Source organism: Antechinus flavipes, chromosome 4 (assembly GCF_016432865.1).
Source record: "Antechinus flavipes isolate AdamAnt ecotype Samford, QLD, Australia chromosome 4, AdamAnt_v2, whole genome shotgun sequence".
NCBI lineage: Eukaryota > Metazoa > Chordata > Mammalia > Dasyuromorphia > Dasyuridae > Antechinus > Antechinus flavipes.
The window spans coordinates 446,187,061-446,212,906 of NC_067401.1; the positions used below are offsets into that span (position 1 = coordinate 446,187,061).

A 25,846-nucleotide genomic window follows, 5' to 3' on the forward strand; every position below is an offset into this window, starting at 1 on the left:
AAACAAATTTCAAAAACTCTATGCTGAACACTGAAACTATAATTATAAATGAAAAATAGCATCCTCCCTGAGAGAATTTATAATCTGCTGAAAAAATTTCCCCAGAAAATTAGGTTTGCAATGAAATTGTGATAACCCAGGAAGGATGGGATTCAAAACAATCTTGGATGGTTTTCCAGTTGTTTCTACTTGTTCCTTTTTTGTCTTCCTTGTCCTCCTCTTCTCCCTCTCTCCTCCCCATTCCCTCATCCTTACCCCTCTCCACCTCACCATTGTTTGCTGTCTTTTTCAGCTGCATATCACTTCTCCCTCTTAGAGGAAGCTAAGTGTTGGGTCTGGAAGACCAGTGTTCAAATACAGCTTTAGACAATTACCAGTGTGACTTTGGGCAAGTCACTCGATATCTAATAAATGCTTGTTACCTAAAGTGCTTTCCAAACCTTCAAATGTTATGTAAGGACTGCTGCTGCTTCTTTTTCCTTCTTTTTTCCCCTTCCTTCTCCTCTTCCTTTTCTTCCTTCTTCTGCTCCTTCTTCATTATTATTATTACTAATGACCTACTATCTAAAACTTTGCAAGCAGATCTTTTTTAAAACTTGATCATTAAGTTATCAAGGACAGGGCAAAATTCTATTCAACATAAACTCAAAATAGTTCATATACTGATATAATAACCCTGTCTATTGACCTCTGATGTCCCAAATCATTAGCAGTGACTTTCAGTGATATGTTATAGTCCTAATTCTGCTTTCTTTCTATGCAGGTGCTGATATTATAAAAAATGATGGCATCTACTCCCGGTATTTTTTTTCCTTCACTGTAAATGGTAGATATAGCTTGAAAGTCCATGTCCATCAAGAGAGCCACATTAGGAGATTGTCCAAATCTATTCCAAGGAGCCATGCGATGTATGTTCCAGGTTATATAGTAAATGGTAAGAAATTCAGCCTTTAGAACCATACTCATGGGAATGGGATGCTTTGGGAGAAAACAAGAGATCTTTAAGCAAATGGTGGATTCCTTGTTAGCAATGTTATAGAAAGGGATTCTTTTTCAAATACTAGTTGGACTTGATAGCTGAGTCTATGAAACAATGTTGGCATTTTAAGCATAATTAATTAATACACCATGTGTACGATGTCTCATATGTCAGAAGTTGGAGCCAGGATGACCCAGGCTCAAATTCCCAACTCTGATACATGTTAACTCTGTGATGCTGATCAAGCCTGACCTCTCCATTGCTATGGGTAGTTCTCTATCACTAGAATTTGGAAAGTAAGTTCTAACCTGCATTGGTAAAGGAATTGTCTTCATCTGGGGGTCCTTTTTTTATAAAGGAATACCAGGTTGTGTTCTTGTCCTAATAGTACATATTATAATTATCTGAGTTTGTATGCTAGACTCTCAGCTCACTAAGAGTCAGGAACATGTTTAAATTTTGTATCTCCTCCACTGCAGGGCCTAGGACCCTGTCCACAGCAGACCCTTATAAAGTTTGTTAAATGAATATTTTTTCTAAATGAATAAATAAGCCACAAACTATAAAGTCAGTTCCTAAATAAAAAATCTAGGTGACTCATAAGACTACATCTTTGATCTATGTTCTTTCCTTCAAGGAAAAGTGCTATGGCACTATAAGAAATATGTTTTAAATCATCACCATCATTATTGTTTCTAGTTGGAAATATAGGTTAATTGAGGATATGACAGCTAGAAACAGCTCAAGAACCAGCAGCTAAATTTTCAATGTGAGCATTTATTTATACCTTGGAAACTGGTACATGCTAAAATCAGGGCTTGATTTATTGTTTTGTTAATTATCTAAACTAAGTGATGGACAAAATGCAGATTAAGCTTAAAAGTATATTGAGGAAATATTTTTTCCTCGGGAGAACTAGTTGTTAAAAATACACTAAAATATTCCTGGTCAAGGTACACAGAAAAAAAAATTTTAGTTTGCACTTGTGTCATAATTTAAAACAATCTAAACAAACTTTTATAAGGTTTTGATTCTTTGAGTTTTGCTTTCTGATGCTGACAAATTCATAAATCTTTTACGAGTTTCTGCATTTGCTATCTACTTAGATAATTTAGTAAACCTCATGTAATATATATGTATACACACAGAAGGGTATCACATAGACAGACATATATATATGATGTCTACATGGTACAGTGAAAAGATCAATCGGAATTCAAAGGACACCAGTTCAAATCCTGTTTTTGTTACTACTTGTGTGACTTTGAAAAGGTTATTTATCCTTTTTTGTCCTCAGTTTCCTCATATGTAAAAAATGAGGGTTTCCAAGGTTCCTTCTAGCTATGAACCTATGCTCTAATACCTGCTGCTTCTTAGCAAAAAACTATGATGTGTCAGGTGGATTTACATCAATTAGTAAAAGAATTTGAGCTCACTGGGTTCTGTTTGGAAGATCAGATTAATCATATATATATACACATGTTATATATAGTAAACATATATGTGTTATATATGTATATGTATGTACATAGGTAGAGAGATCAATATTAATGTTTTCTTGCAAATATCTGTTGCTGTTTACTTGTATTCAATTTTTTGTGACCCTATTTAGGGTAAATACTGGAGCTCATTTTATAGATGAAGAAACTTAGGCAAATAAATGACTAGTTCAGGGTCATATAGCTAATAAGTATCTGAGGCTAGATTTGAATTCAAGTTTTCCTCACTTTAGGCATAGCACTCTAACTACTGCACCACTTAGCCAACCCCTTAACTTCAAATCATTTAGATAATATACTTGGGTTTCATGCAATAAAGTAAGCTAGATGTTTGGTGCACTTATCAAATTTCATATTAGGAAAAAATAACATAAACAATTAACAAAAAATTTTAAATAACACTAACAAGAAATCATTGAGATGAGGATGGTCCTGAAGTGCCCAGGTGAGAGAAAAACAGGGCAGCCAAAATAATGAAGTTTTAAGAGCGTTTTATTACTGGCCAGGACTGAGTCCCCCAACACCAACACTGGAGGGGTTAGTAATGAGTAGCCTCAGGGCCATATACTTATAGAAAGAAGAGAGAGAGACATCAAAATGTTTCTTGATATATTTGTCATAATAAAGGAATTTCTATTCTAAACAGGAGGCAAAAAGTTATCACTCTAAGGGGGTCATTCTCAGGCAGCAGCAAGCAGTATTTCTTTAAGCATATCAGGTGTCAAGGTCTCAGGTACGTCTGGGTTGTTAAAAATACCATCTGCAGCAAGGAGTGAAGAATTAGTAACAAACTTCTAATTACAAAGGTTCAAGATTTTGTTGGGTACTTTTCCACTTCAGTCCAACTCAATCTGCAAAGACATCATTAAGTCCTTATTAATGGACTTAATTCCATAATGACTTTTTTAGTGGAAACTGAGTCAAGAGCTGTTTGATCTGATTTTGCCATCTCAGGTAACATTCGGATGAATGCACCAAAGAAGTCTACAGGTGATGGTGACATTCAAGTGCAGAAGTGGGGCTTCAACAGAACAACCTCAGGAGGTTCCTTTTCAGTCCTGGATGTACCAACAGGTCCCCATTTGGATCTGTTCCCACCTTGTAGAATCATTAACTTAGAAGCCATAAGAAAAGAAGAAGAGATTATTTTATCCTGGACAGCTTCCGGAGAGGACTTTGATCAAGGCCAGGGTATGTATTAATTTCCATACTTGTTTCTCTGTGAAATGGCATTGCTGTGACTAAATCTAATGATATTTGGCTAAAAAAATCTTTGTGATTTGAAATTTTACTATTATGCTCACTAAATTTGGTTGTTGTACAGGTAGCTGAGGTATAGATATCTCCATTCTGCAATTTTGTCTTCAGTCTTTTAGTTCCAGAAAAAGAGAGACAGAGACAGAAAGAGAGAGAAATATTGATGCATACATAATTCATTCACATGTAGATATGAAAATAGATACATAGATATATAATAGCTAGGAAAATAGATGATCCCATTCAGTTCATATATTGTGTAACACACACACACACACACACACACACACACACACACACACTCATGGAGGGAGGGAGGGAACACAGGAGGGAAAGAGAAAGAAAGAGGGAAGGGGGAAGTAGACAGGTTGATAGGTGTGTAGATAGAACATTTATTAAGCATTTCCTGTGTTCTAGGATCTGTGCTTATAACCACAGGGTAAAAATAAAAAGAGATGACATGAAGACCAGAAATTTACATTCTAATGAGAAAAAGCAGTAGTTGAAAGGTGAGACTGATTCTGTTAGAATGCAGCCATGGTTCCTTCCAATCAAATCAACAGATATTTATTAAGCCCCTACTGTGTGCCAGATACAAAGACAAAAGTGGCAAAAGTCCCAGTCCTTAAGACGCTGATTTTCTAATGAGGAGACATGTAAATGAACATATACACTACACACACCATGCAGATCCATGGGGATCCATGGGGAGTTGGGGAAAAGGCACTAATAGCTGTGGGGAACCAAGGAAAGCCTCATACAGAAAGTAGAATCTAAGCTGTCTTGAAGAAAAACAGGGATTCCAGGAGGCAGAGGTAAGGAAGAAGAGTATTGTAGGCATAGGGGACAGCCCAGGATGGAGAAAGGGTGGAGAAAGAATCTTTGATAAGCAGCAAGGACAAAGAGAGGAATAATTTGTAATAAGATTAGAAAGATAGGATGGGGCCGAATAATGAGAAGCTTTAAATGCCAAACAGAAGATTTCATATTTGATCTTGAAATAAAAGGAAGCCAGTGGAGTTTACTGAGTTACTGGTAAGCCATGACTAGTTTCCTAAATCAGGGAACTCTTCCTTATGATCTATATTGGAACAATACTAATAAATTCCACTACTCTTCCCACCTCAACACTCACCCAACTCTCTTTTCCCTAGATTCCATATTGACCTTGAGATCTTCCATTTACATCAACTCTTCCTCATTGCACCATATTTCTCAATGCTTTTACAACTCTCTCCCACCATGTGTTTTCTTTTCATCATACTTTAAATGATCTATTTCCTGATTCTACATGAAATTACTTTTTATTTTCTTTATATTTTGTGACAAATGATAAATGAAGAAGACATTCTTTTCCAAACCTGTGCCCATCTTATATTTCACTTTCCTTCTTTATTTTAATCCTAAAATTCTCTGTCCACTCACTATATCAACAAACAGATTAACCAACTAACATCCTAGGGCCATAGAACTAGAAGGGACTTAGGAATAATATAGTAGTATCTACTTATTAGATGGTTTTGAAAAGGCAACCTTGGATTGCCTCCATTACATACTATGAGTAGGCATCCAGGATTGCAGTTTTGTCCTTAAATTCCATGATCCTAATCTCATGTTTCTGTCAAAGGTATAAGTAGTGTTTCTTGTTTTGAGGTTCAGTATTGCTATCACTAATGTTATGGAGAATGTATTGTGACCACCTAACTCTCTCCCCATCTCCATTTAGAAGGTAGACAATTTATTTTTCCTTCCTTGCAGTAATGTAAGCTCAGTGAAAGACTATATTAAAAATAATTAAAAGTTTACACTTCTCTTGGTAGGGGGGAAATTTGTTTAAATGTCTCTCCAGATTACCGACCATTATCTCCAACCATTTAAGAAAAGAAAAATGGGACTAAATCCATGGGTTCATTTCAATAGAGTCCTGCCAATGGGTAGACTCCCTTTGTCCATAGAAATAACATCTCCTTTACAACTTATAGCTTGGCAGCTTGAGCTGTGAGGGTAAGCAAAATGTCTAAGTTCACAAAAATCTAGCATATCTCAGGGAGAGCACTTGACTTTGGTCTTTTTTACTTGAAACTGATTCTCTTATCTTCTACATCAGCAGTTTTCAAACTTTTTGGTCTCAGGACCTTTTTATCCTCTTAATATTATTGAGGAAAATTATTCAAAGGATTTTTCTTTGTGTGTGCTTGATATGGATAGATAGATATTTGCCATATTAAAAATTGGAACATGTTGGTATTATTATAAAAATAGTTTTGACCTTACAGATCTCCAAAAAGACTCTCAATATCCCTAAAATGTCCCTAGACCAAGCTTGTCTAACTACTATTTTCTGCCATGCTCCCTTTCATCTTCAAGCATATTACCGCATTAAAAGAGGAAAAATAAGGTAGATTCATGGGAAAATAGGAAAATTAATAGAAGGGAATAAAGGAATGATTTTCCAAAGCTGGAATCTTATAGTTATCATCAAGACTGGTCAATAAGAAACTGCATCCCAAAATATCACTTGATGAGAAGGATGGATAGGGAAAAAGATTATCTTATTTTGTGTTGTAGACATTGAACTTGCAATAAAAGTTGGTCACATAACTGTCATATATGGTAGTTCTATACCAATCCACCAAAGTCAGGCACTAGTGACTCACTAGGATGAGAATATCCACTTAGTCAAGGACAGCCAAGAAAGATTTTGAAGATAGTGTCATCATCTAATAAACAAGAATCCATAAACAAGATGATCAAACGTCTACAAGAAGTAAAGTCCAAAGTAAATCCCAAATTGCTTTCAGAGGGTTTTATGGCAATCCTGAGTTGGCAATGTGAGCCTCATGTAGGGTTAGAGTGAGTTCCTCCTGTCCCTTAATTGGCAAAAGTCATAGACTTCTCTTTTCCCTGACACCATGGATGATGGACACTGCATGCCCACCCATCACCAGTCATCCTGATTTTTGTCTTGCCTTTGGGTTTCCAATATCAAACTCTCACTATAGGCTTTGGCCTTGGTCCTCCACCTCATCTGCCTGCTACTGCAGAGCCTGGATTTTCCTTTTCATGGCTTCGGGGAGTTGACTGCAGCCATGAGGATTAAGGGGAATAGGGTACCAGCAGAGGGGTTGGCAGGACTGGTGCAGATGGACTTCACTATGGAAAGGAACTGCCACCCAGGTCCTGGAATGCCCCATTCCCTCTCTTCTGTCCTTCTTTCCTCCCTCCTGCACCTTCCACCAAAACATTTTTCAATAGAGAATTTACTCAGATTGGTGCAATAACTGCAATTACCATATTTCATTAAATTATAAACTCTGTGAGGGTAGAGACTTTCTGCCTCTTTTTGTATCCTCAGTGTTTACCATAATATCTGAAATGTGTATTAATTGGTGGATATTTCTAATTTCAGCTGCAAGTTATGAAATAAGAATAAGTAAAAATCTACAGAAAATAACAGACGACTTCAAGAACGCTATTTTGGTCAATAGTTCTAAGTTGATTCCTCAACCAGCTGGCTCCAGAGAGACATTTGTCTTTACCCCAGCACTGTTGACCAAAGAGCAGCAGCAGCAGCTCGATGGAGAAGTGGGAGAAGCCGACAGAATCTACTTAGCCATCCGAGCCCTAGATGAGACCTCTCTGCAGGGGCAGGTGTCAAACATTGTACAAGCAGCCCTGTTTATCCCCCGAAATGCTTCTTCCGTTCCTGCTCGAGAATTTCTTATCCTAAAAGGTGTTTTAACAGCCGTGGGATTGATAATGACTTTGTGTCTTATGATATTCGTGGCACATTGTACCTTCAGCAGGAAGAAAAAATCACGGAAGAAGGACAACAGGACAAAACTATTGTAAATAAAGGTCAGCAGGCAGTGGGTTTTTTGTCAAATTGTAAAGTACCTTTGTGTCTGGAAACAGAGGCAATGGAATTTCATAAAAGCATACCAGCGATAGGAATAGGAACTGAAGGTTCCTATCATAAGTGGTGATTTCATTGATCTAGGGAAGTCCCAGATGAGGAACTACTAGTGCAGTTCTGGAACTTATCTGCCAATTATAGTCTAAGAGAGTTGCCTAGACTGGAAGCTGTCACTCACTAAGTATGTCAATGGGGCTATTTTAACACTCAGGTCTTCTTCTCTCCCAGGCCAGCTTTCAGGCCTCTGTGTAACACTGCCTCTCTTGCCCTATATACAAATAAAATTAAAACCCTACTTCACTGTTTCAAGTATCTGCAATTTCATCAGTGCGTAAGCCCCCTCCATTCACATAGATCATGATTCCTTTCTACTTTGATATGAGAAATATTACATCCAACAAGAGTTCTTAGCCTCTTTTCTGTTATAGTCTTCCCTGCCAGTTTGGTAAAAAGCTATAGATCCCTTCTTACAATAATGTTTTTAAATACATAAAATATATTGGATTATAAAAGAAAATCAATTTTAGTGAAATAAAGTCATCAAAATACATTAAAAAAAAAACAAGTCCACAGATCCCAGACTTAGAATCCTTGCATTCTAAAGCAGTGTCTGTAAAAGTCAACTTAAATTTTGTGGGTAAGTTAGCTGTAAAACTCTGCCTTTCAGGGGTTGGGTTTAGGGCCTGAATTATCCAGTGAAACTAATGTATTTTATGCAATTATTCAGTTAATTTAAGGGGCTGTTAATTTCATCTTACTTATATAGACAAAAATTCATTACTTAAGATGCTAAACAAATTCAAAATAATCCCAAAAGTCCACCTCAAAAGCTTCTTGACTATACAATACTATAAATAAAATTTTATCCCTACTTTATAAGATATAACGCTCTAATTTGTCATCCTTGTCTCCTAACCCCCACAGTAATAATTAAAATCTTTCAAACGACTAAATTTTTTTTGTACATTTTAACTCACATAAAGGGAACTTTTCAAGTTAATTACTTTGAGTGCAATTACTGAACAGAAAAAGACAAATCTTTCACAAAGCTTTGCCAAAAAATAAAGATAAAAGTGTTTTGAATTAATTTTACCATTGAGGTGTCATTGATTTTAGCTTATTTCAAGTTCTTTCTTTCCCTCCTCATACCTTCTGGCTACACTGTTGCTTCTGGGTAAGGAAAGGAGGACTATTGAGGTTGGAGGACAGTGGCTATCTAGCCATGAAAAGATCTCTTGTATAAGAGAACTGTATGAATATCCACATGAGGACTTAGCCACTAAACTTCTTGAACAGGGGAATGATATGGCCAGACATGATTAAGGAATATTACTCTTTTGGCTTGTAGAGACTTGTATCCTGGCTTCCCTATTTGGATATCGCAGGCCAGGTTTAAAATTCTTGTCACTCATGACCTTTTTCTCCCCCTGAGAAATAAGTATATAAAAGAGGTATGCAAATCATATATTTACTGTTAACAAATCATAATTTCATGACTCCCATATTCAGTTATGTGATTCCATATAGGATACTAAGTTCTAGATATTTTATAGGCCAGGGAACTCTCCAAGCCTTAGCACATGAACTGTCATTGGTGTGTTTTGCTTTTTAGCCAATATCAGCTAAGTCACAATTCAGTTAATTTCAAAGGTATTTTAATTAAATAATAAGTTAAATAATCATAGGCTATTTGCCTAATTCCATAAGGGACAGCTAGATGGTATCGTGACTAGAGTTATGGGCCTGGAGTCAGGAATATTCATCTTCCTGAGTTCAAATCTGGCCTCAGAGACTTCCTTGCTGTGTGACTCTAGGCAAGATACTTAATCCTGCTTGCCTCAGTTTCCTCATCCATAAAATGGCAAACTACTCCAGTATCTTTGCAAAAAACCAACCAACAAGCAAACACATAAAACAAATAGGGTTCTAAAGAGTTAAACATGACCAGACACAAACCTTAAATTTTGGGAGAAGAATTATATGTGAATTATCTACATATGGGAAAAATGTAGGTAATAAAAATAACTAGCATTTATATGGTGCTTTCAGGTTTGCTAAGCTCTTCATATTAACCCTCACAATAATGCTGTATGACAGGAGCTATTAGTATCCCCATTTGTCAAATGAGTAAACTGAGGCTGGTAGGGATCATAGGATCATAGCACTAGTCCTTAGGTCTGGGAGTAGCAGACCTTTCTCCTGCAGATAAGTCCATCTCAGCTCAGCAGCCTCTGTTCTGCGTTATATCACATTTACTATGTCAGCTAGAGAACGCCAAAACTAAATTTTGTCCCCCATGCCTCCTGCAACAATCATAGCCTGATACTTTCCCTCAGCTTTCTATGTTTAGAATGATTTTCCCCCATTCTAATCACCTCATCAAAGGCAGGGACACATTTAAAGATCTAGAGTACAGAGACTAAACAGTAAAATATAAAGTTCTCTGAATTTGGAATCAGAGAGTGTGGGTTTGACTGCTATCTCAACTACTGAAGGTTGTGTGACCTCAGAAAAATTACTTCTGTGGGGATGAAAATTGTCCCACCAGAGACTAAGCAGGACTCTGAGACACTTTATTAAAGAATCCATGGTCTTTTCTAATAAAGCAGATTTCAGATCTTCCTCATAATCTGAGATGTCCTCTGCTTCTGGGATCTTGTTTTTTATAAGATTTAATACTTGAATATGCAAAAGAGGCATGGAGAAATACAGAATCTCATTGATTAATAGCTCTTGCTCTTGAGAGCCCAAAATGACATATTAGCAGTAGGGTCATAGGTTGGGTGAAGCATGGGAAATCTCCACTGACTAAGCAGTCATAAAACGATCACCTGCCCATCCTGGACAAGAGAAAATGATCCAGAGGTACAAAAATAAGTTGGGGGACTTTCCAAAGCATTAAGACATCACACCCACAATGGCTTTGGACATGGAATTTGAGCAAAGCAGGATGGAGATAGCTTTGTCAGCATTGTTGTGATTGTGCAGGTGAGCCTTATAACTTGTAAATGAGTAGTGAATATTACATAAAGTTTGAGGTGCCCTATAAAAATCTACCCCTTTATGATTTATGTAGACTATCAAACTGATTAATACTGATTGGAATAGAATAGGGGTCCAAATGAATTGTTTCTCACATTTCTCATCACCCACTAAATCTCAATATCTTTATCTACAAAATGAAAAAGTTTAAATAAATTCACTGAGTATTTATTTAGGGCTAACTTATGTATGGCATTGTACTGAGTAGTAGAGATTCAAAGACAAATGAAACATTCCCTGTACTCAAAGAGCTCACATTTTATAAAGGGATATAGTATGTACAGAGATATAAAAATACAAATGAAATATGGAAAGGTATCAGAGAGCACTAATAAATAGGGGGATCAAAAAAGTCTTGTATAGGAGATGGTAACTGAGCTGAACCTTGAAGACAGTGTGGATTCTATGAGGCAGAGGTGACAGGTTATAGAGGAAAGCCGGGCAAAAATACTGAAATGGAGTATTGCATTAGAGGAACAGCAAATAGGGTATTTTGGCTGGAACACAGAGTACAGAAGGGCAAGTAATATAAACTTATTCTGAAAAAAAAAAATGAGTTGAAGCCAAATTGGGAAGGGCCTCCAATGGCCCGAGAGAGCATCCAGGACCATCTCTAGTTGTCTTGATATATATCTTGTCACTGGACCCAGATGGCTCTGGAGGGGAAAGTGAGGCAGGTAACCTCGCCCAGCCCTCCCTCACTAAAATCCAATTCACTTGCACGTCATGATATCACCTCACAGATCCTGGTCTTCTTTGAAGGACAAACAAAAACAAGGACAAACCTTGAAGAACTCCTTACTTTAGGTGTGACTTTCTTGAAGAGAATAGTTTTTCTTTCAAACATGTCTTAGGAAGAACAATAGGAATGCTTTCAAGTCTTACTCTACCTTAACAAAGTTCAACTCAACTCCACAAAGTTCTTTCCCAGCAAGAATGCTGACTCATTTGTACCGAGGTATGGGAACAGATTTATAGATTCTTTTTCTGTACCTTTTATGTACCTGCATATAAAATGTGAATCAATAATCCTCTTTTGTTCAGCTCAAGCCCAACTAGAAGTTTGGAAAGATAATCTCTCTGTGTCAAAATATATATAAACAATCTATATTGGATTACTTGCTGTCTAGGGAATGGTGGAGATGGGGAGGGAGGAAGGAAAATTTGGAGACAAAGTTTTGCAAGGGTGAATGTTAAAAACTTAAAAAAAAACCCTACTTTTGCATGTATTTTGAAAAATAAAAAGCTATTATTAAAATTCAGATTAAAAAAATTATAAAAAGATCAGATTAAAAAATTAAAAATAAAAATAATAGTTTTAATAAAAAATTAAAAACACTTTTTATATGTATAGTGTGTGAATGTTTGTATAGGTGTATATTTATATTTATCTATTTATAATAAAAATCAAATTATATATACTAAAATAGCCAATATAAATAAGAGATGATGGTAACTGGTGTGTGTGTGTGTGTGTGTGTGTGTGTGTATGTGTGTATATGTACATATAGTTGATGAGGTGTGAGAAAGTTAGTCTTACAGAAACTCTAAGGTTACTACCCAGCTGTCAGAGAACAATCTTGTTAGTCACTAAGCAATAGAATTCAATGATGGGAACTACTCCACCTCTACCATTCCTTCAATGGTACTTCTAAATCATAATATTAGTATATCAACCTAATCTTTGTTTCTCTTTCCTATAAAATCATCTCCTTGTTTGACTCTTTGCTAGATTCCCTTGGAATTAGCCTGCTGTCAAGCAATGTAATAAATCTTTGCTGTTTAACTTGGAGACTAACAACGTGTGAATTCTTTTGCCAAACTTGCAACATCAATCAGGGAACCCTAATATTGTTGGGGGACTTTCCACATCAACATTTTTGGTGCCCAATATGGGCCCCCAAGTTGATGTCCTCTTTATTAAGATAAGCCCTTTTCACCCTTATAGCTGGGGACACCACAAGCACCTAGGAAGGCTTTTCTGGGTTATTGGGAGTTCCATGCTCTGCAAATTTTCCTTGACCAGGGATGCTTGGACTTGGAATTTCTTGCCATTTCTTGGAAAAGTTTCTTCTTGATGTGAGGAATGTAGAAGATCCTTACCCAAAATGACTACTCAGAGATCACTCAGTAGAAGGCAGAAAAGTTGTTTATTAATAAATTCTCATGAGAATTAGCAATTCCACTGTGAGGAGGGGAAGAGAGAAAGCTCGCAGTAGAAAGGCTAAAGACTTAGAAAGATATAGTTTTTATAGGTTTGGTTACAAAGGATTATATCATAGGTTGGGAAGCATTGAGAACTAGGTGCCCCCTCCCCTTATTGAATATTAAACATTGGTGCCAAAGGCAGATTAGAACAGAATGCTTTGTTTCCCTGATTCCGAGAGGAATCATCAGTCAGACCTTCCAACTTCAGATTACTGAGCTGATGGCCTTTAATAATCTAAATATTGATAACACTGAACAAGGACAAATGTCATCATTTCTGATTAAGTAAATATATCTAAAGTTTTAAGTAAATATTGGCTTGCCCACACAGTACTTATGCAGGTCACAGAGACATAGAAATAATATTAAAAAATACAGAAAAAGAATTTAAACATTCCTGTAAGTCCTTCACTTTATCTCTCCATTCCACCGATTGACTAAGAAACCTTTGCTACTTTTTCATCCTCCCTGAGATGATAGCAGAGGCAATGGGCTAAAGGATTAGGAATTCTAAAGCTTTTGGCAAAGATGTATCAGTTCACTTCTATTTTTAAATCTACTAGAGAGAATTGAGAGAGACACCGACCTGTCAGTTGTTCCTCTCTTTTCTACTCCTCCAGGGGCAAGGGATCCCCCATCTGTCTCCCTCATACAATCCTCAGGAAACCCAAGAATCTCTTCGGGAACCACTCACTCCCTTATCAAGATCTGGATTAGAGAAAGTGAGGTTGTTGACTTTGCACAGCCTGCCCTCATTTAAATCCAACTCACTTGCATGTCATGGCATCTCCTTCCTGATGTCATGGTTTTCTTGGAGAGTGAAGGACAAATAAACAATAACAACATCAACATCTACATGTCTATGTGACTCTCTCTGTTGTATCCAAATCACTACTGACCTCTAGCTAAACATAAATCCAATAAGGGCAACAATTGTTCTGATTTTGTATTCCAAGCATAGCCCGGTGCATATAGTAGGTTCTTAAGGGAGGGAGGTCTAGCAAATAGAATGTCATTGAAAAATTTTGCATGTTACCTAGAATGGAGCTTGACAATCTATATAGAGCAGGCCCTTAATAAATATTTGTACTATTTGTTTTTGTAGTAAGCGGACCATTGCTAAAAAAGCTTCAAGTAAATTTGGATGAGCTCTGGTCCATATTTTGTAGAAGGGTTTGATTTGTTGTGTCTGGTTCTTTGTGACCCTATTTATGTTTGTTTGTTTGGGGGGAGCTGGGGAACAAAGACACTAGAGCTGTTTTGACATTTCCTTTTCCAGCTCATTGTATAGATAAGAAAACTAAGGCAAACAATGTTAAGTGACTTGCCTAGGGTCACATAGCCAGACTTTGAATTCAGAGAGATGAATCTTCCTGACCTCATGTTTGTCACTCTGGGGTTTGATATTCAGGTTCAGATTGAACTAGATGATAGCTGAGATTTTTTCTGCCTCTGAGATTTTCTGATTTATCTCTGGGTCTTCTTCAGGGCCTACCTTATATAATGCAAGAGATGTAGAAGGCCCTTAACAGTTTCTTCTATGAAGACATGAATCTCTAGATTTCAAGGCATATCTTAGAAGGTGGTTCTGACCAGATGTTTGATGAAGATTTATTATTCTTATTATTATTTAGAATTTTCTTTAAATTTGAATCCAGAAAGATTCTGGATAATTGAAGGTTCTAGTTATTTGAATCCCAGACTTTGTTTGATGACAATGATAATAAAATATAAACTGCATCAGCATGAGATATGGACATTACACTTGGAAGCAAGAGACATGGGTTCAAACTCTAATGTGAATGAATACATACTAGCTGCTAAAAATATATCACTCCTTGTGCCTTAGTCTCTTCATCTGTAAAACAGAATTATGTTATGGCCCAGAACTCTGAATTTGAAACAAAGGATTCTTACAAGGCACTAAGTCATGGAATTGATAGAGACAATAGTTATCTAATTTAGCCTGATTCAGTATGATTGATTTAATGCTACAGGGAGATGTTATGGGCCAGAACTTGAAACAAGGTAAGTGGAATTGAGGAGACAGTGGTTAAATCTAGTTTAGCATTGATTTAATCCTACAACAAATAATGATTTCCTAGTGATATAATGATTGGTTTGTATTCAGTGTGGGGCATATAAGCAAGGAGCGCAGCCAGGAGACAGTAGGGGAGATTCAGAAGCCAGAGAAGGAAGGCAAGCTCTTAGAACCAAGGAGAGAGGAAGACCTCTAGAAAACTGGATGAGCCTCAAGTAAAGGAGACAAAACTTTGAAGGAGACAATAAAGGATTTGGACTTTAACCCCTGGCTACTCATGTAGTGATTACTGAACTGAAATGAAGGCTGCTCCCAGAGACCCCAAGAATACTTCAACAGAGAACATTACATTTTAGAGAGAATATTACAGGATCGCATGACTTGTGCCATCTGTCTTCCCCGGGAACATCATTAAGGAAGCATTTTGCAAACTTGAAAACATTATGTAATAATAATGATATCTAATATGTATATATATTTGTATATATATGTATAGGCATATGTGGATGGATGTATACTATTTACTATGTGCCAGATACTATGTTGGAATTTTATTTTGTTTTTGTTGTTATTTTGCTTTGTTTTGTTTTTATATGTTGACTTTATTTATAGCTTTAATGCCAAATTACATTTATAGCAGCTTGAAGCTGTATTTTGCTAAAAAGTTCCAAGAGACTTAGGAAAGGGAGTTTAGCAAAGAGGCAGAAGCAAGAAGAAATTATGCTACTTGAAAGTGGGTGAATTCCAGGGGAATCTAGCAAAGAGACAGAATCAGGGAGATAATTTCGTAGGAAAGAGAAACAAAGACTAAGTTGATGTGCTAATATTGAATCAATATTGATTTACTGATATTGGCCAACATCTCTGGCACTCCCAAGGCCAGGTGCCCTTAGGATTTGATGGGAGTAGTTCCCATCTTTGAGTTCTGCCTACTAATCAACAGAATCAGTATTGAAATACTTTATTGACTTGCACTGTTTGTGTTACTCCCAAGTCCTGCTTCTCAGGGAGAGCCTTAGAGTTTCTCAGGAATTGCTACTTTTCTCACATCTCTTCTAGGGCACTGGCCTGTTTTCTGAGAGTATGAGTTATTGATAAACTGTCAATAAACAAGGGTGATCCAGAACCCAAAACAACAGTCTTAACATGACTATGGGAAAGTGTATTTGAAGTTGCATCTTGGGGAAGACTTTACTGTAGGCTGCTAATGATGGTGATGATAACTGCCTGATAAATTAGTCACCTCCAGAAGCATCTACTACCTGTGAGAAATGACCTTCAATGAAATTTTCTGATCTTTGTCTCAGACTCTGGACTTTTGATTCTGATACTCATTGTCCCACACATACCTTATAGTAAATCTATATAAAATCAAGTCAACGAGCACTTATTAAATGCCAGATACTAGGTGATTAGCATTGATTAGCATACAAAGAAAGACAAAGACAGTTCCTGCCCTCGTGGAGACACCATGTCGGAGACAATATGCAAACCACTGTGTAGAAAAAAGATGGATTCAGGACAGATGGGAGTGAGTCTTGGAGAGAAGGTACTAGAATGTGTGAGAAATGGATTTATTTGTGGGTGGAATTAACTGAGTGAAGACCTTTCTTGGGAAGATAGCCTTACGCTATACTTTAAATGTGACTGGAGACTATAGTAACTAGTAGAATTATAGCTAAAAAGTTGTAGATATTTGATTGTTTTGAATGAATATTACTCTCCTGTTTCCCACCACCTTAATTACCACTTAAGTACTTCTTTTAAAGGTGATGGCTTTGAATTCTTTCATCTGAGGATATCTGCTTGAATAGCAGTTCTCTAGGGAAATTTAAATTGAGTTTATTATTATTGACTTGTACGCTTTTCTTTCTGGGATAGATTTCTGGGTTTAAGATATAAGCCTGGAGTCCCCCAAACAATTTAAGAAAAGGTCAAGGCCCGAGGAGCCTTTCTGTTCTATTTGATGTTTTGCAGTTTATGCTTTGCACTCCTTGTCAGATGGGCTTTCTCACTAGATTGTAATAAATGTCTTTTTGCTTTTTTTTCTTACCCCGAGAGTCGCTGGTTGTTTTTGAGGTTGATACCATCCCACACAGTTTGGGAGCTTGTTCTGGGATATTTCCTGTTCATGAGGAGTCTCTCCTGTTATTAAATTCTTGGGCAGGCGTTCTCCAGAAAGTTCTCTGATGGGCCTTGGACTTGGCTCAGGAACTCCCATTCTGATTTGGTGAACTCCTGAAGAAAGAGCAAAAACAGAAGTAGGCTAGCAAAAATAGAGGATTAATTTGGCTCAGGAGATAAACCAGCTGAGAAAAGTTTGAAATCAGTCAGGTAAGTTGTTCAGCGCAGGGCAGAAGGCAAGGACTGGTGAGAAGAGGACAGACTCTATCTGTATTGAGAACTCTCCTCTGCCAAGTAACTGGTGAACCATCTGGATAACAGGAAAATTCTAGGAGTTTGAGTCCGTAAGGATTCTTCTATTTTCCTTTGTAAGATCTGGTGATCTTCCATTAAAAGAGGATAAGATACCATGAAATTTAGGAAAGGAAAGTAGCTGGCTTTAAACCTATCCGGTGTCCCAGGAAGATAGCTATTTAGGAAGAATTGGGATGAAGTACCAAAATGTATAAGGATTAAATAATGTTGTTTCATTTGGGCAAGTATGCTGCTCACTCTGAGGAACTGTCTGTCCTCTGAATACTGGATGTAAATTCAATGGAGCTTTCAATATAGGTTCACCCTGGTTCCTAAGACTTCAACTCCAGAATTCCCCTCTTCAATTCTACTCCAAGATGGGGCTGATTAATTTAGAAAAGCAGTTTGTGTTGTGTATGTGAGCCCATGTTTGTCTTCTGTGTTTCTCTCAGTCTGCCAAATTATAGAGGAAAAGATCTGGCTATTTGGAATTTTAAAAGTTCTTATTTTGTACATAATTGGACTTATGCAAATAGTTTTTAGCTAGAAAGAAGAAGGGCTAGTTCTGAAAGAAGGAACATTTTTAACAGCCCCCTCCTTCCCGCCCCCCCCCACACACAATCAAAAAACAAAAAACACTGATACTACTGTGAACCTAGAACTGGCTAATTTGGATTTGCAGAAATAGTTACAAAACTGTCAAACATTTTAGTAGATTCTGGATTTTTGAGACTATGTTTAAAGTTGCTCAGAACTATCTGCTAAATTGAGTTGATCTATTGTATTTTTAATTAAAGCCTAATTTACATGATTAAAAGCATTCTGAGGACCAAAACATCTGCCCTTTCTGGGATTTTCTAAACTTCTTAGATTTGTGGAATCTAGCTAGGATTGGGAGCTGTCCCTGGCTGGCCTGAATTCTTCTAGGATTTGCACTGGTGCCCCAACATCTTTAACATGGGCCCCCACCCTTCCCTGGCATTTCTAGCATAGAGGTGGGATAGTCACTGGATTACAGACTTGCAGCTGGACATCTGGGTACAAATTATTCCAACTCTCTCCCCCAGATTCCTAAAATCTGCCAACTTAAAGCCCCTTGGATAGACTTGAAAGGGCAGATTTCTGCCAACTTAAATTTTGAGGCTATGTGTGTTTAAATTGGAATTCAGATTCTGAAATTGTATGAGATAATTATTATTAACTAGTACATGGTAAAATTGTAAATTTGTTTATTCTGGTATAAGATTTTAGAAATATGTGTGGATTGATATAATAGCATTATTACTAGAAATTTAAATCTGTATTTGATTTTAAGTTAAAAATTTTGGTTCTCTGGTAACTAACTTAAAAAGGTCACATATTTGTATCTCTTAATTAGATGAAATATTTTTAAGCTACTATGTTGCTTGCTAAATTATATATTGGGCAATTTGTAAAATTGTATGTGCTGTGTTTTAACATTTTGTCAGTCCAGCTGGACATGTGGTATAAATTTTGTGAAATTTTCCAAAGCTATTTAGAATTTTAATCTTAAGGTTTGTCTTGCTTTCTCCCTTTAACAAAGAAGTAAAAGCAAGAAAGTCTGAAGTATGGGAATGTGTGTAATTGCAGAGCACATTATGTCTGAAGGGTGTTTAATATGTCTAGTAATAAGTGGGAAGGTATTGAGAAGGTGTCCCTCCAGAGGGAGGGAGCCTGACTCCAGAATATTTAGGTTAGGTTTTGGTGAAATGGCACCAGTGGGAAAACAGATGTAGGGGATGGATGGAAGCTTTCCCCTTAAAGCAGACTGCTTTAAGAAGGATTAGTGGAATAATATTAGAACAAATTGTATCTAAGTGTGGATTGGTAGAGACTATTGATTCTGATAATGGAACAGACTTAACTTCTAAGGTCTTATAAGAAATAATGCCGAAGGGATTGCAAATTAGGTGGCAATTCCATACACCTCGGCATCTGCCCTCATCTGGGAAAGTGGAAAGAATGAGTAAGATTCTTAAGAAACAGATTATTAAATTGATATTAGAGACTAAATTGTCTTGGACCAAATGTTTGCCTATTACTCTATTAAGGAATTAGAACTGTTCCCAGAAATGATCTGGGACTTTTCTCATATGAGATGTTCTTTGGTTTATTTTTATTTGGGGTGAAAAAAGAAAATATCCTCTTATGAAACAAAGGATAAGTTTTTAAGGAATTATATACTGACCATATCCTCATCTCTTTTTAGCCCCAAGGAAGCAAGAATTACTGACCCAGGCAGCATCTTTGGAGTTTGCAGTTGCAGGAGTCCTGGAAGAAGCAGAGTGGGAAGGACATTATATATGAATAAGACTGCAGTCTAGAGACTGAGAACATCAGGCTTCAAAGACCTGTAGAGGAACCACAAGAATGTCTTACGGACAATTTATAACTTTTAAAATTGATTTTGCAATTAGGAATGTTTTGATGGTAGGTGGGAATGTTTGTGCTTAAGAGGAATTTTAACAATATTGATGTTTTACCTCTTATTTATATTTTATAGGGACTCGGTGATTGGGAAAGTTGAATTAACATTATTTTTAGGATGAAGAAATCGTTGTTAATTCTGATAAGGTTCTTTAATGTGAAATTAGGATAATATATTCTATATTCTATGTGTTTTAATTGATTGATTGAATCATTTTAAAACTGTTCCCATTGTTTAGGGAGATTCTGAGAACAGTGGTCTATGTCTTTGTCCCTTTGAACATGGTTAAGAACATGTTTTGATATAGATTGGCTATTGAGCATCTTAAAGTAAAATGATATATGTAATATGGAATTTAAAACCCATGAAGATGTGAGGGATGTAAAAGACCCTTACCCAAAATGACTACTCAGAGATCATTCAGTAGAAAGCAGAAAAGTTGTTTATTAAAACCTCCGGAGGATGAGCTGACCCATCACTAGATAAGAAAGAGAAAGCTCATGGTAAGAGGGCTAGAGAAGTAGTAAAGAAACATAGCTTTTATACAAGAGATTACATCACAAGTAAGAGAGCATTGAGAAGGGGAGGGGGAGGCATCTAATTGGTTGTTGCTATCCAGAGAGATTGGAATGGAAGGTTTCTGTTTCCCCCAAATCTCCTGATTTCTAGGAAACAGAAAATCAGGCCTTCAGGCTTCATCAAGCAGATAGTGGTCCAGCTAATAGACTAAATATCGATAAATGTCAAATACTAATAAATGTCATCAGCTCAGGTTAAGTAAATATGTTTCTAGCTGGCCATGGCTCAAGTAAATATGGGCCTGCATATATTATACAGATCATAGGGGAAACACAGAAATAATGAAAATAAAATACAGAAAAAGAATTCATACATTCCTGTAAGTTCTTCACCTTCTCTCTGTATTCCACACAAAGATAAACTGTGAACTTTCTAGGATGAATCTCTTACTGTTATCAATGAAAGTAGGTGTAGTCAATACTTATTTTGGATATGTGATCCTTGAGGGCCCAATTCACCTGAAGCTTTGATTAATGAGACTTGCTATTTGAGATAAAATCTCTTGGGACTGTCACTGATATCATTTGGAGTTTTGAATTCAGATATGATTGTCTGATGGATCATCAAGCCAGTAATCCACCATCTGAAAGGAATATGCCCCAAGCTACTCAAAGGAATGTGATCCTGAATTGTTACAGGTGGAAGTTAGTATCTGGCCAAGAGTTAGGAGGACAACCTTGATCTCCACTTAAGGTGGGATCCTTCTGATTCAATTTCCCAGTGGTATAAGAACTTGTCTGATTATTCCTGAATCTGGTTATGAAGTGGAATTATTAAACTGAGTTAAGGACATTTTGTTGTCATGTACGTGCTCTCAGGCTGAGGCCTGAAGGACCAGTTTTTTGATTATCATCATGTCCCTGCCTTTTCCTCTTATAGCAAATTTTTATAATCAGGGCAATTGTTCAGTAGATGTAAGATCTTGCAGTTTCCTATCTAAAAATATGTGGTCATTATATACTAAATAAACACATGAATATTTGGCCTAGTCATTGTTAGATGCATGTATCTGTCTGTTTCTTTTAGTATTTTGTTGTTGCCGATAGGCATTTTTATTTGTGAAAATCCACTGAATTTAATTGTTTTGAAACCTTTTTGCCTTGTCAGTTTGGTGGCCTGTTATTCTAATTACTGGAGAAACAAATGGTTGGGGTGATAGATGGCCCCAGTTGGGGGTTGGGGGTATAGAACCTTAATTTACATGCTGAATAGGTTCATTAGATTCCAGGCCATGGTCGAAATAATTACTAATTGGACAACAAGGGCACTGGATTTGTTATAGAATTGAGAGAGCATATAGTTAGCAAGGAAAGGGCTTTTTTAAGTTCCCTGGTGAAACTGACAACTTCCCAGTAAAAAGGGAATAAATACCCTATGAAGTTGGGGCATGCTCTTAGCTGGTGGGATAAATCCTGAAAGGGACTTAACATCCTAGAAGAGTTAGTTAGCTGTAAGGAGGAGAAGTGGGGTCAGAAAGCATAGTAGAGTTAGGAGAGATAACGCAAGATATGGAGGAAGGGAAAAATACTACAAGGCAGGATGTTGTGGTGGGCTGACCCAAAAGAGAGTGACAGCTATGGGATGACCCATAAGTAGGTTTTGTAGGGAAAATTTAACCTCTGGGATATAACTGGGATTTCCACAGATAAAAGATTGAACAATTTGGAGATGGAAGTCCAATTAGACAAGGATGGATCCTAGGAGAGAAAAAGGACAAATCAGATCTAAAGAGATTGGAAACTGGAAATAAAATGGTTGAGGAAATGTATCAAGAATGGTGTGAGAAGTCTTCAAAGGATAATAAATAAAAGAGAAGGGAATGTAAAGGATAAATTGAGTGAAGACCCTTTCATGGAAATATAGCCTTAAAGTGTATCTTAATTGTGACTTGAGACTTTATAATTACAAGTAGAGCAATAGTTTAAAAAAAAAAAAAAAAGTTTGCGAGTGTTCCTCCCCTACTGTCTCCCACCACCTCTTAATTAGCATGTAAGTAACTGTTTTAAAAGCAATTCTTTTGTTTCTGAGTCAGTTTTCTGATTAGAATATAAACTCAGCTCCCACAAACAATGGGAGAGAAGGTCAGGCAGCTTGGAGGGATGGGGGGGAGGTGTTTCTGCATTCAGGCTATTTAATCTTGTGTTTTGCAATTTGCTTTGCACTCTTTTTACTGACAAACACCTTGTCAGATGGGATATGCCCTTTCTCTGAGATTGTAAAAAAAAAATCCTTTTTGCTTTTTCTTACTCTGAGAATCTCTATTTTTGTGGTCAGACTTTTTCCAGATTAAGGAACAATTTAGCTATTACTCTGAGGACCCCATTAGATATTTTGAGGGCTTTAAAGCCATCTCCCTCCGAATTGATTTCATTTGGGGAGATGCTAACATAATTATCTCCTTTTGCTGTATCACATAGAAGAAAAAGATAATCTGGGATCTAGCCCAAAAGTTTGGGGAATGACATGGCTGAGTCCTCTTGTTTCCTCTGGCAGATACCCCGCCAGGTATATTACTGTCTCAATCTGAGACTCTGGGTGGAACTATCAGGAGGGAAGTAGATTCAGAGAGAGAGGAGATCATTTTCAAACCTGTCTTATTGAAGGCAAGAAGAAAGGAATGAAGAAGCAAGTTAATCATGAAAAACTTAATGAAGTTATCCAAAAAAGCTGAGGAAAATCCTGCTCACTTTCAGAGGCTTCTTGTAGAAGCTCTAAAGAAATACACTAACCTGGACCCCATTTCTCCAAAGGGGACACTGTCCTCAGCATGCATTTCATTAGTCAATTTGCCCCAGACAGTCGATGGAAGCTGCAGAAGTTAGCCATGGGGAGTAAGCTGCAGCAGAGGAGGAAGAAAGCAGAGCCAGTGCCAGGATCAGAGAAGAGGTTCAAATTTTAGCTACTGCCATATCTAGAAACCATGTGGATTTGTGCCTCAGACACCATGGACAGGTCCACTGGTCTCTCCGTTATCCTCAGAGGAAACCCCCAGACCTGTGCCCTAAGTGTAACCAGGAGGGCTACTGGAGGGGACTACCCACAGTGTGGTCTAGCCACCACTTCCCAATGTCCTGTCCTCTGGTCTCCTCAAGACCAGAAGCAACGATGCTCCCCCTACTTCACCTCCCCCTACTTCACCTTGATGGCCAAACCCAGAGTAACTTTGGATATGGAGGTAAATCCACTGAATTTAATTGTTTTGAGACCTTCTCTCTGCCTTGTCAGTTTGGAGGCCTGTTATTCAAACACTCTTTTCTTATTTCTTCCCATCACAGGGTGTGACTTACTGGGGACACGAGGACCCAATTTTCTCTTCTCAGATCTCTGGGCGTCTTTGGACAGAAAGATCTAAGAAACCTGGAGCTACTTAATAGCAGCCTCATTATCTGCAGCCCAACTGGAGATAAAACCCCTTAACTTTCCAGGCTCCTGAGGCTATAAAGTTTCTTTGTGTTAAGACCACATTGCCTGTAAATTGGGCCTTGAATCTTGTCTCTCCCAGAACCTGCCTCAGAGAAAGCTAAACTGAACTCTGCCCTGTGTTAGCCCTGCCTAATTCAAACAGGGAAAGGAAGGCAGGTTACTCTGTGAAGAGCCTCAGTAGCACCTTGGAGCTTAAGCCACTTCCTCCTGGGACCTTTGTCCTCACCAGAGCTTTAGAATTGGGGAAAGGAATGAGAGTGAACCTTATACTGACCCCAAATATACCTTTCATGTCTTGCATGCTCATAGGGCTATTTGGAAAGGAATCAGGACTCCTATATTCCTTCATATAGCTCCCAGGAACAAGCCTTTTGCTAAAGAAAAGGGATGCACCCTTTCTCCTTCTGGGTGGTTTCAAACACCCTCAGACCAACTTCTAATCACAGAAGCCAGCCAATGGAGACTTCTCTTTTGTTTAGCCCAAGCTACTCACTTGGGAAGGAATGCCCTCCAACCCCTTGTGAAACCAGTTTTCACTGGTCACAACCTGGGAGAAACACACAGGTCTGCCTCATGCTAGCTTTCTGCTATTTCTTCTTCTTGTTATCCTCCACTTCCTTTGCAAAGTTAATTGTCTTCTCCCCCATTACTGGTGAGCTTTGTATTTCCCAGACTCCAGACCATGAACTCACCACCTGAATACCAGCAGCTACCTAATCCTACAACTCAACACCCCCTGGATGCTGCTGCTGCCGTCTTCAAGTCTCTCCTCTCAGTCTGGACTCAGCAAGACAGGGCCAGCTGGACGCCCCTTGTCGGCCTGAAGCAACTCCAGAGAATGAGACCCTCACCCTTTACCCCAAATGAATTTGGATTTCGATTGCTTGAGGGGGGAATGATGAGGGGTGAGAAAGTTGCAATCTCTGATAAATTAAGGCTCCCAGCCTTGGGAGTGCCACAAGCAATGCTGGCCAATCTGTTGGTCAATAAACTGTAGAACTCAATGATGGGAACTACCCCAAGCCTACTACTCCTCAATGGAACCTCTAATCTACATTAGCATATCAACCTAATCTTTGTTTCTTTTTCCTATGAAATTATCTCCTTGATTCTCATTCTTTACTAAATTCCCTTGGAAGTTTGCCTGCTGTCAAGCAGTGTGATATCTTCATGTTTCTGACTCTTTGCTAGATTCCCTTGGAATTAGCCCGCTGTCAAGCAGCATAATAAATCTTTGCTCCTTGGAGACTATGCAAATTCTTTTGCCAAATCCATAACACTAATATTGTTGGGATACCTTGTGCCTCAACCCGGTGAGAGATGGCCCACTAATTAGGGAGTCCTGGTACTGGAGTCAGGAAAACTGAGTTTGTATACAGCTTCAGACATTTACTAGCTATGTGACCCTGGGCAAATCACTTAATTTCTGCTTGCCTCAGTTCCTTCCTTCATCTGTAAAACGAGAATGCTAGAAGCTCCTACTTCCCAGGGTGGTTTTGAGCATTAAGTGAGATCATTGATTCGCACAGTTGCTGGCACATAGTAAGTGTTATGTAAATATTAGCTCTCTCCTTTGTACCTTATCACCGATGGCTTCACACCCCGCTGTCTTTGAATGCCCAAAGCACATTGATCAATAATGCAACCGTTGGTTCCTTCTTTTTAAAATCTTGGCTCAACCAGTCTTAAAATAGAAAAACAGAAAAAAGAAACACATATTAGGGATGGAGGCTGAGTCTTCAGCTGGGAGAGCATAAGGGTATGATTCAAGGACCGAGAAGAAGTAGTAATTGGTTCTGTTCCCAACAGGAAGAGTGGCTCTGGTCACTCTGTCTCCTTATTCTGTGTTGCTCACATATGCCTCGACTCTAGGTTTGATCTCAGCATTCTCTGTTCTGCCACATTGTGGTGGGAGTGGTAGCAAATGGCAGCAGGATGAAACAACAGAGCAGAGATATCCATCTAATATCCTGGGGATCTCTCTTGATTTTTCCTCACCTCAAAAGAATACCAGTAGGATATTCAAGACAACCAC

The 25,846-nt window shown here is 37.8% G+C and overlaps 1 protein-coding gene across 1 annotated transcript in view; it reads left to right on the forward strand.

The window, feature by feature from the left end:
* The window catches only part of CLCA2 (chloride channel accessory 2), a 52,569-nt gene extending 44,623 nt beyond the window's left edge, over positions 1-7,946 (forward strand). The window contains exons 12-14 of the mRNA XM_051999260.1: positions 764-934; positions 3,433-3,669; positions 7,145-7,946. Of these exons, the coding sequence (XP_051855220.1) occupies positions 764-934; positions 3,433-3,669; positions 7,145-7,587 (851 nt within the window). The 3' untranslated portion in view covers positions 7,588-7,946. The remainder of the gene's footprint in view (positions 1-763; positions 935-3,432; positions 3,670-7,144) is intronic.
* Positions 7,947-25,846: the final 17,900 nt, after the last annotated feature.